The sequence below is a fragment of the Anthonomus grandis genome, chromosome 15 (assembly GCF_022605725.1).
Source record: "Anthonomus grandis grandis chromosome 15, icAntGran1.3, whole genome shotgun sequence".
NCBI classification, from domain to species: domain Eukaryota; kingdom Metazoa; phylum Arthropoda; class Insecta; order Coleoptera; family Curculionidae; genus Anthonomus; species Anthonomus grandis.
The window spans coordinates 10,409,731-10,421,582 of record NC_065560.1 but is presented as its reverse complement, the minus strand read 5'-3'; the positions used below and the strand labels follow the sequence as shown (position 1 = coordinate 10,421,582).

General features: G+C 34.4%; 1 protein-coding gene across 1 annotated transcript; it reads right to left on the bottom strand.

Moving 5' to 3' along the window:
• Nucleotides 1-1,831: 1,831 nt before the first annotated feature.
• Nucleotides 1,832-11,596, bottom strand: LOC126744848 (glyoxylate/hydroxypyruvate reductase A-like). The gene is made up of 6 exons (XM_050452408.1): nucleotides 11,361-11,596; nucleotides 9,412-9,662; nucleotides 2,757-2,871; nucleotides 2,467-2,685; nucleotides 2,228-2,385; nucleotides 1,832-2,173 (listed from the first exon to the last, which is right to left on the bottom strand). The coding sequence occupies exons 1-6, from the start codon at nucleotides 11,461-11,463 to the stop codon at nucleotides 2,042-2,044; spliced, it is 978 nt and encodes a 325-aa protein (XP_050308365.1). The 5' UTR covers nucleotides 11,464-11,596; the 3' UTR covers nucleotides 1,832-2,041.
• Nucleotides 11,597-11,852: the final 256 nt, after the last annotated feature.

Below are 11,852 nucleotides of genomic sequence, written 5' to 3'. Positions count from 1 at the left end.
CGGGACTCCTCTGCCAGTATGCTGATGATACATCGGCTGTCGTGGTGGGGCAGGATTTTGGGAGCCTGGCTAACGAGTGCTCATGTGCAGCGGGGACAATGCAGGATTGGTGTGATGGGGCAGGGTTAATTCTGAACTGCGAAAAGACTGGTCTAATGCTATTTCAGAAAAATCCCAAATTAACAGAGTCTGTTTATTTGAAAATGCGAGGCAAATCAGTGCCTGTGGAAAACACAGTTAAATTTTTAGGGGTCACCTTGGACACTACTCTTGGCTGGGAGGAACATGTGAGGGTGCTCCAATATAAACTAAATATCTTTTGTGCATTAGTGCAAAGACTAAAATATTCATTAACAGTAAATTCCATAAGACAGTTTTATTTTGCAGGGGTGCAGTCATTGATTGCCTATAGTGTGATGTTTTGGGGATCATCCTCTGTGGCCCCTCAAATTTTTGTAGTTCAGAAAAGGATCATCAGAGCTATGCTGGGGTTGCGCCCTGGAACATCATGCAAACCACATTTTGAATCACTGAACATAATGACTGTGCCTTCAATCTACTTTATGTCCTTGGTGATGTTTGTCAAAAGGCACCCACACCTTTTTTCAGTAAACAGTGACCATTATGGCACTGATATTGCAGTAATCACAAGGGGGAGGGAAGATCTTCGGGCACCAGCCCATGGTTCAGCGTTTTTTGAAAGGGGTCCTTATTATATGGCAGTTAAAGCATATGGGTTATTACCACCAGAAATAAAATCCATTAATAATAGTGTTAAATTTAGGAAAGCCACTAGTCAGTTTCTTTTAGATAAGTGCTTTTATGATTTTAAATTTAGATTTTGATGTGCCAGACCTGTGAACCTGTTACACATATGTACATATTCTATATATTTTGAACTTCATTTATTGATATTGTAATTTTAACTTTGTAGTTGCTGTTTTTAACTTTTACTGTTTGTTAGTCATTCAATCTCATTTTATTCTATATGTATTTGATTGTATCATGTTTCTTATTATATGCAATATTCATCGTGAATCTATTTTAGGGAATTCACCATTTCTGCTTGACGTTGCTTTGTCAAATTTATTTTGATTTTGTTGGCAATAAAGAAAATATTATTATTATATTATAATCGGCTGACCATGGTTTTGCAAGATTCGCTTACTTTCCACGCGTCTCCAGAGATGTTGTGCGGTGTATCATCGCGATAATTGCTGACTGACGAAGCACAGCTGGTATTCGCGGCGTTACCATTATCTTTACACTGCCCTCTACCTAAGCTCACTTCGTCCCGAAATGATTCCAAAGATGGTGGATGTCGACAGAACGTTCCCTTGTTGCAACTGGACTTCTTGTAGAAATAACAATTCACGCTTTTCTCTAGAGAACGACTTTGAGAAGTGTAACAGCACCCCAAAATTCGAACGCCTGTAAACCTGAACACCACCTCTAACATACTGCCAACCATCCTCCAGTTCAAGTTGCAAGCTTGGGAATTGTAAGGCTTCTTATATCGTCGACTCTTCCTTTAGACAGAACAGAAGACGTCTCAAACGACCAGGTAGAACCTTGTCATTGAGGTTAGACCGCCGCAGCTCTTGAATTTTTCAAATTTTCACTTTTCAGCTCAGCAGCGTTTGATTTTTCAGTTCATTATTATTTATTCTTCACGAATGTCACACCTCACACTAATGTAACGTTTTTATCGTGCGTTAAGGTGTAAATTAAAACGCTCACTTTTGGCAAATTTAAAAATTATCTAAAGCATCCGTTTTTCATTTCGCATTGGTTTGAATTATAGGTATTAGGAATAAAATGTACTCAAAAATAAAAGATAAAATTTATTTTTATGTGACTATCTCTCCCCTCATGTCAGTTCTAACAACCAGATGAATATTTTTTGATTTAGTAAGGATGAAATAGCCACTTTATGCTAGTTCTCGCCTTATTTTCAGGAAACAATAAAGTAAAATTTTACATAAAATATAATTTTAAATTGTTTGGTTCCTTCTTAAAATCATTAAAGTGCCTATGTGTGCTAATATCCTTTTTCGAAATCTATCTGATTAATAAATGGTAGTCCCTTTACGTAATTTTCATAATTAGTCCTAAATTTCTCGGCCACGTCTTGAGCTCTACTGTTGCCTGATACGTGAGGTGTAATGAAAACCTAAAATGATTATTAATTGCAAAAGAAAAAGTAAACAACTTATTTATGCCTTACATTATTAAAATCCCATAAGGGGCTTTCCTTTGGTAATGGTTCGGTTTCAAATACATCCAAAATTGCGCCAGAAATCCACTTTTCTTTTAACGCGTGTATCAATTCTGATTCCTTTATTATATTTCCTCGTCCGATATTAATGAATATCACGTTTTTGCCTATTAATTAAAACAAACTTACGTTAAATATTGTCTTCTCGAATTATGTATCGTTCAAATTTTACCCTCATAAATACAAACCTTTACATCTTTCCAAAATGCCATTGCCCAATAAATTATTAGTTTCCTCAGTTTTCGGCAATACATTTACGATATAATCTACGCTCTCCAATAATCCTGACAGGTTCTGCTGAGAAAAATATGTGGATACATGCCTGTACTCATCCGTTTCTAATGGAATTGACTCTCTGCGCCCCAGACCATATATTGTGGCGCCCAGTTGGTTTAAAGTTTTGCTTACTGTAACAATATCAGCAAGAATCTTTATTTAAGTACTTTAAAATAAAATTTATAAAATACATTTTGCTTACTATAATTTCCTATCGATCCTAACCCCAGTATACCGATTTTTAAGTCGTTCATTCCTCGGTAGTCGTGAGGAGACACATCACGGTCCCAGATTTTCCGTTGCTGGTTTTCTCTAATCTAAAAAAAGTATGAAAAGCTATTAAACGTGAAATAGATTAAATCTTATTGTTTTTGATTAGTGAACGAGTTTAAAATAATTTTTTGGATTATAAGAGGAAGAAAAACAAGAATAACAGTACGGGGATCATTTAGAGTAAAAAAGGAGCACATGAACAAAAAATGTTAGAATACCTGGAAGTAAATCTAAATATTACAAATAATTATCCGTGCTTTTTCACTGTTAATCTAAGCATTAGAACTCCAACAGTTCTTTCCGAAATGTTCTGGGATTAGTTAATTTGCAGGTGGAAATTTTCTGGTGCTATTGTGGTGTTATTAATTGGCAGGTGAATAGGTAAATTGGTTGGCTGAAGTTCTTCGATTTTTGGAACTACATATGACAGAAATAATGTTTGTTGTTTAAAACTGAAGCGTATTTTTGTTGGTTTACAATGATTGATTGAAAATGAGTTTTTTTTTTTTTGAAAATGCAAGTATTTATAAATAGTTTCTGGTACCTACACAAAAAAGAAGAGACTTATTTTGCGTCATTATGCGAATGTATAAATTACCTGCCTAATATTTAAAGATTTATGGTAGGTACACGTGCAAAATAAATCATTCGTAGTAACTACGACTTTGTTGTATTAAGAACAATTTAACTTCACTGTAAATAATTTAACCTTTAAATTTTTCTTCATTTTCATTAATTATTGACAAGAAAACTAATATTATTGATTGCAAGCATTGAGTTCATTTGATTCTGTTTAAGAAAGTCAAAGTCAAAAAGTGCTTTATTGTTTAAAAAGAATATACATTTTTGTTAACAAAGCACGATATATGTACTGATACTCAAAATATAGCTTAACAAAATGAATGAAAATAATTATACCTGAATAAAGTAGCAAAATATACAAAGTAGTGGTAAAACATGATTTAAGTTATAAAACCAATTATGAAACAGTAGAACAGAATAAATTATCAAAATCTGGTAAAATTAAAAGTACAAAAAGTAAAAATTAAAAGGTATATCATAAACTATAAAACTAATTAAAAAGCATATATAAATAAAACTCAAGCCACATTCACAACAAGAAAGGAACCCATAAAACTATACAATATCCTCAAGGACGTCCCGGTAGAACTCTTCCAAGTTATAATAAGGTTTTCTTAAAAGTGACTTTTTCAGCAATCCTCTAAAAGTCCTTAGCGAATTAGTTGCTTTTAAACCAATAGGCAAATTATTAAAAACTTTTCGACCCTCATACAACTATGACCTCTTCACCAAAGTACTGTTAGGAATCGGTAAGGGTAAATTAAATTTCCGACGAGTCACATGCACTTGTGTTGGACCTTGCAGCCTGCTACGATTTTTAAAATTTTTCCCAAGTTATTATTGTCAAGATGTTCATTTATAAACGAATGCCGATTCCTAGTTGATTGAGATTTTGTTTTTTATTGAACTTGCCCTCGGAATTCATCACAGTTTTTAAAGATAAATCAATCAATCAATGAATTTATTAATGCCAATATACAAAATAGTATTCACACAAGTCAAGAATTACAAAGTAAAAGTTAAAAAATAGGGTGACTGTTTATAAAAATTGATAATAAAATTTTTCCTAAAATACTACATAAAACTCATTAAAACCAAAACACAGGGATTGATATACATACTATGAATAATACACAATCACTATATGTCTTAAATAAAATGCAATATAGGTACTCAATATCACAATATAGAATAGAATTTGTTTTATTTTATTCCTAAAACGTTCCAAATCTAAATCCACATAGTCGGTAGGAATTTTATTATATAAGTTAACAGCTAAACACTATCACTATTTGAGTTAATCATCATTCTAATAAACCAATCCCTATTCCTGTGTACCCATAAAAGATTTTCCAATATATATACGAAAGGTAGGGTAAGTATTCCCTTCATAGAGAAAACAGATCTACAATCCTCCCTGCAACCCAGCCTACCCAAAATTCTGATTGCCCTTCTCTGTAGTGAAAACAACCTTTTTGTTTGTGGGGCATGGCCCCACACTAGAATAGCATATGTGGCTAAGGGATGGAAGGTGCCAAAATAGGCTGTTCTTAAGCCAGATTCAGATAAACATCCAGCTAGGCGACGAAGGGCATATATAGATGTTTTTAGCCTTCCGGCAACAATATTAATGTGGGAATGCCAGTGAAGTAGAGGATCCAATAAAACTCCCAGAAACTTAACAGAAAAATCCTTTGATATGTCAGCTGGTCTCAGAGTAAAAATAACTTTGCTGGTCTTGTCTGCGTTGAGATGCAATCGGTTCATGTTAAACCATTCCTGAATTCCCCCTGCAATACTCTCAATTTCCTCTCTACGGTCTCAAGAGTATCTTCAGCACATGTCACTGTTGTGTCATCAGCAAAAATAGTGAATTTACCAGATGGTTCAGTTAATGGTAGGTCATTTAAGAGGATAGGCCCCAAAACAGATCCTTGGGGAGCACCTATGGTTATCTCACTTTTTGCTGATGACTCCCCTCCAACACTTACCATCTGATCTCTATTGGCCAGATAGGAAGCGATAAGTTTAACACTGTTGGGACTGAGTCCATATTTAGAAAGTTTTTGCAGCAATATGTTATGGGGAACATAGTTGAATGCCTTGCTCAGATCGCAGAACAAGACACTGCCATATTGCAAGCTATCAAAAGCATTTAGCAAGTAATCAACTAAGTCTAAAATGGCCATAGTGGTACTTTTACCCTTCCTGAAACCAAACTGGCTGGATGTAAAAAGATTGTTACCCTCAAAAAATTTCACAAGTTGAGCAGCAATACATTTTTTAAAGATTTTTGAGATTATGGGCAGCATCAGGATAACCCTTTTTAAAAATAGGTATTACCTTGGCTGATCCGAGCACACCTGGAAAAGTGTTCTCCCTGAAGCATCTGTTTATTAGTTTTGTTACTGGAGCTATGATAATGTTTTTAACAGACTTAATTAATTTGTCATTTAGCCCATAGATGTCTTGACTAATCTTATTTTTTCAGCCATCAATAATCTCTCTTACTTTTATGAATGATACAGGGGAGAAAAAGAACACATTCTCCGGCATACCCAGAACAGAGAGACTTTGGATTGGGTCACCCTGCGACAGTGGAATGTCTCTAACAGTATCATGGGCAATACGTGAAAAGAAATTATTGAAATCGTCAGCCGTTAAAGTACTTTCAAGATTTTTTTGTTTTTGACGTACCTATACACTACCATTAACAACTTGCCATACGGCCTTAGTTGGATTAGAAGCTGATGAGATGATTTAGGTCTCTAGATTTTGAAGGTCCTTAAACTCCCCCTCAAAATTTCTGTTTTTGTATTGTCAAGACACTCTACTCAGCAACTGCAGATGATCCCACATGGCCCTTAGGTTATCGTCAAACCAAGTTATTGTATTTCTCTGATCGGTCCTCACCCTATATGTTTTCAGGGGAAAAGATTGAGTATATGATTTTTCTAGAGAAGATAGAAATATTTTGAAACAGTCATTGACAGCTATACTCTCCTCTGTCACAAAATTCCAGTTATATGAGAAAACCAGTTTAAAGAAAGACAAGATACCTCCTTGGGTCATAGGCCTACATACCTTATGGTGGTGCAGAGTCCCACCAATAATACTCTCAATGATCACTTCGAGCTCCTGTCCAAGATGATCTGACACCCCAATATCAAACTGGATTTAAAGGAATCGGTACTGAAATTTATAAAAATGTTGTCCAGACAAGCTCCAGCCCTTGTATGGTCTGTTATAGTTTGTTTAAAACCATAGCTCCCCATTATGTCAGAAAGGTCAAGGAAATTCTGCTGATCAGTATTAAAGTGGACATTAAAATCTCCAACAAAAATTTTTTTTTATGTATACCAATTTTATTTATAATTGATTCAATTGAATTTAGGAATTGTTGGAAATTTCCTGAGGAGACCTATATAATGCTAAAACATATACATTTAAGTCATTTAAAAATGCTGCACAACATTCTCTACACAACTACTACACTCTACATTCTCATTTTTCTACACAAAACATTTTTACATCATAATCTGTTACTTTAAAACAATTCTTAGTATATATACCTACCCGCCCACCATTAAAGGATGCTCTCGAGTATAGGCTAGCTTGTTTGTAACTACCAAGCTGTAGAACTTCTGCTTCTTCCTGTTTAAGCCAATGTTCCGAGAGACAAACGATATCAAATGACTTGTCTTCTAAGAACGCCTCAAGCATTTGGGCTTTATTTCGTACAGATCGGGTGTTTATATGCATGATTTTTATTGTTTTTGAGGGTGTACTCTTGCCTTTGGGGTTTGGCATAAAGGAATATGTCTCCAGTAGTTAGTTGAAATTCTTTAAGTCACAAAGTAGGGTCTACATAATTCTCTTTGTGTTATATTGACAATAAAGCGGATTGCTTTTTTTTGAAGAACAACTAAGTTTAGTAAACCCTGATTAGCAACACCTCAGAATGGTATATTATACCTAAGGTGATGAGGCTCAAATAATGAGAAGTAAACTGTCTGGGCTAGTTGTTGATCCAATTCTTCCCTTACCACTTGCACACCAAAACATCCTGATGAGGGCTTTCTTCCTAATGATAATACAGTGTGTGTCAGCCAAATGGAATAAATTAGCTAATAAATAGATGGGAGCGTGTTGGAAAAAACGCTCGAACACGTCGATTGGTTTTTATAGTTGCGCATTTTCTTTCATAAAAACTTTTTACACAGGGTGTATCAGATAACGGTGGTCAATACCAACTTGCTTAGTTTAAACATAACACCCTGTATGTTAATTAATTTTTAGATTCCTCTAAAAATTTTTAGATCTTTGACTGTTTCGGGAATATTAAGTAAAACTCAAAAAAATAACATTTAGAAAAGAAAATTGTTTATTTTTCAAGATTCTATGCAACTCACTTAATACTTCTTGCCCATTTAGGTCTTGGTAATGATAAAGCAAGCAAAAACTATTTCAGCATTCCTTTTTATTGATATGAGAATAAAAAAAAACTAAAAATTGTTGTTTACTTTGGTTTAAAATGCCAGACTTAATGTTGACTCATGTTGCATAACAGAAGTAGTCGTCAGTACTATAGTGGTTTGAATTTCATTAACTACAAGCCAGAAAAATGGTTCATTTAACAGAAATACACAAAATAACAATTCTACAGATGATGAGCTATGGAGATAATACACGGACGCAAATGGAAGTAACTCGCTTATTTCACGAAAATATTCTAAATTTGCCGCCTTTAACCCAAGGGACAATTAGTAAAATAGAAAAATTCCGCGAGCTGAGCAATATTAGGCAGGTAAAAAAAGCAGCTGCCAATGCAACAAGTGAGGATACCAAATTGGCTGTTATACTTGAGTTTGAGGAACACCCACCTACATCTACTCGGAAAGCAGCCCCAGTACTCGATATTAGCTATTCATCAGTTATTAGAATATTAAAAGAAAACAAAATGCATACCTATAAAATTATACCCACCCAGGAGCTCACGGAAGACGATTTTGACAAGAGAATGTATTTTTGTGTACAAGTGATGGCAATGTTAGACAGCAATGTGATCCAAGTAGAACATGTTATGTTTTCTGATGAGTGCGCCTTTGGTGCACCTTATTGGTCCAGGGAAAATCCTCGCTGAACGAGAGAAGACAATACTCAATACCCTGAAAAGGTTAACGTGTGGGCAGGAATTATTGAAGATCAGATCATAGGTCCCTTTTTTATTGAGGACAATTTGAATGGCGATAATTATTTAGAATTGCTTTGAAATAATGTAGTGGCCAACTTGTATCCTGATCCAGGAAACCCACAAGTTCCAGCGAATATGATATGGGTTCAACAAGATGGAGCACCACCCCACTAACAAATAAATGTCCGGCAGTACCTCAACCAAATATTTCCAGATCGGTGGATAGGTAGGCGAGGATCGATGGAATGGCCAGCACGGTCTCCCGATCTGACGCCATTAGACTTTTTTTTAAGGGGATATCTGAAAACTATTGTATACAAAACTAAACCCGCTGACATACCGGGTGTTATGTTTAAACTAAGCAAGTTGGTATTGGCCACCGTTATCTGATACTCCCTGTATAAAAAGTTTTTATGAAAAAAAATGCGCAACTATAAAAACCAATCGACTTGTTCGAGCGTTTTTTCCAACACGCTCCCGTCTATTTATTAGCTAATTTATTCCATTTGGCTGACACACACTGTATATGATTTTTAAAAAGTAATTCCTGCTCAATTAGTTTACCCAAAAACTTAGATATTGTAGTTTCTGGCAATGCATGACCATCTAAGAGAAGACCATTTATGTCACATCTAAGCCCAATGATGTGAGTTTTACTCATGCTCAGACAAAGACGGTTAGAACTTCATTTCAAATTATAGCTTAAACAAACTTTTTCTTGTAACACTCATTTATGAAAGTCTGTTCAAAAACTTTGCCCTATATGGTGCAATGGTGCAGAAATCATACATACTCTTTCAAATCTTACCTTAAAATACTGACGCTCTTGAAACACAATATTAGCATATACATATTCTCCCATCAGCCTACCAAAATTTTCTCCAGATGTACGCAAAATTGGAAACTTTGGTGGGTCATCTTTTTTTATGAAAGGCCACAAAAAATCCAGCCCAGCCCACGTTCCTTGTACCCATTGGGTGTGCTTGAGATCGTATAAATGAGGTCCGATTAGGTCATAATCAGCTAGGATTACTTTTGAAGTTTTTAGTGGAGTCAAATCTGAAGTTTTATTTTATTTTTTATAAAATCATTTCTATCCAACACAATGATCATGCAAGTAGCAACTCGATTGCCAATTTTAAAAGAGATACAGTGAGGGACAAAAGTATTGGCACATGTTGATTTTTATTAAAATTTGTATCTGTCCTCTTAAGCTACTAGACCTATTACATTTAAATATTTTCTAATTTAAAGTGTATACCCAAGAGGATTCGTTTCTTAATATTTAATATAAATTTAATAAATAAAGGCTTTACAAAAGAACCCATATTAAAATTCTATCAAAAATCCCATGGACAAAAGTATTGGCACACATGGTTACAAAGTGTTTAAAAATAGGTGCCTTGTATGTGAGAATTTTGAAGCAGTTTTTTTACATTCTTTAACAGAATATTTATATGAAGTAAAATATTTCTTCAGGTTTAGTGCTTATTTTAAGTGCATACATTGCAAATATGGCTCGCAAAGGCCAAGAAACGACGGAATCCGAGCGAAAAATAATTGTACAGCAGCGAAAAGAGAGTAAATCGAATTCAGCGATTGCCCAAATTGTGAAGAAAAGTCGATTTACTGTGCGTAGTGCCTTAAAAAGGTTTGAAACTGCAGAAAATTTCAAAAATAAGCCTAGAACTGGATGTCCGCAAAGTTAACGGAGAGGCAAGAAAGAAAAATTGTGAATAAAATTAAGCAAAATACTCGAACTAGCGCTTCTGAAATTGCGGCTCATAGGGCTGGATATAGTGCCAGAGTAGCTTGGGCTTGGAATAAACCATTTATTAATAAGGTTAACCAAAAAAAGCGTCTTGAATTTGCGAATGCACACTTTCACCAAGATAATATATTTTGGGACAAAGTAATATTCTCTGATGAAAGTAAATTCAACATTTTTCATTCAGATGGAAAAGTGACTGTGTGGAGGAAGCCCAATTGTGAACTAGATGTACAAAATCTGCATAAGACTGTGAAACATGGTGGTGGTAGTGTACTAGTGTGGGGCTGTATGTCATCAGGAGGGGTTGGAAATCTGGTTTTTATAGATGGTATTATGGACAAAAATATATATTTAAATATTCTAAAAAAAACTTAAGAGCTAGTATGGAAAAACTTAATTTGGCAAATGATTATTACTTTCAACAGGACAAGAATCTGAAACATACAGCATATATAGTCAAGCAGTGGATTGCGTTTAATGTCCCTCATACTTTAAATACATCTCCTCAATCTCCAGATGTCAACCCGATCAAAAATCTTTGGAGTGAGCTAGGAAAACGAATAAGGAAACACCATATTTCCAGTAAGGAAGAGCTTAAATGTGTTTTGCTGCAAGAATGGAATAGTTTTGAGCTTTCCTATATGCAAAAGCTGGTCCATTCAATGAAAAGGACACTCACTCATATTATAAAAAGAAAAGGAGGTCCTACAAAATAGGTATTAGAACTGGGATTAAATTTTATTTTTATTTGGTGTGCCAATAGTTATGTCCATTTTAAATAGAATGTAATTTTTATTTTTTTGTTATGCTCTCGTTATGCTTAAGGAAATCTGTTTTATTTTTCATTATTATTATTATTGTACTAAATCTTTTATATGTTTTTAGTTAGATAGTTATTATTGGGTTACATAAATATAGTACACATTAATAAATTACTTTTCGAGAACTACTTTTTTACTTACGAGTTAAAATTTTCTTTACTTTACCTGTTAATGATACATCAATGAAGTTGACTAAAGGTAACAGCTCTTCCAATTTAGCGATTAGTTTCTTTGAAGTTCTAGATAACACACATACAGTTTTGGACATTTTTTACAAAGTTAAAATTTATATTAAATATACAAATAATTATTTATATTTTCTATAACATAAACATCAAGGGAGCAAAAAAGCGACAGTTTGTTTTTTAAATTGTAGAAGGGTCAGCTGATAGACCTTATCAGCTGATCCTTCTACAAGTACAAGGCCAGCTGAGATTGACAGGATCGTATTCAGTTGAAGTGTTACTGCGTACTATTATTTTCTACGGATCCTAAACGCAGAATTTAAATTTTTGAGTCATTAATCCCGCGTGTTCCAGATTTTGTGTGTCCGGTTTTTCCTATTCTAAAAATAAAAATGACACTGCTATACGGATCTACTTTTTAATTTTCTCCTCTTTATTGTTTTTTGATCATCTGTATCATGATGACTCTATA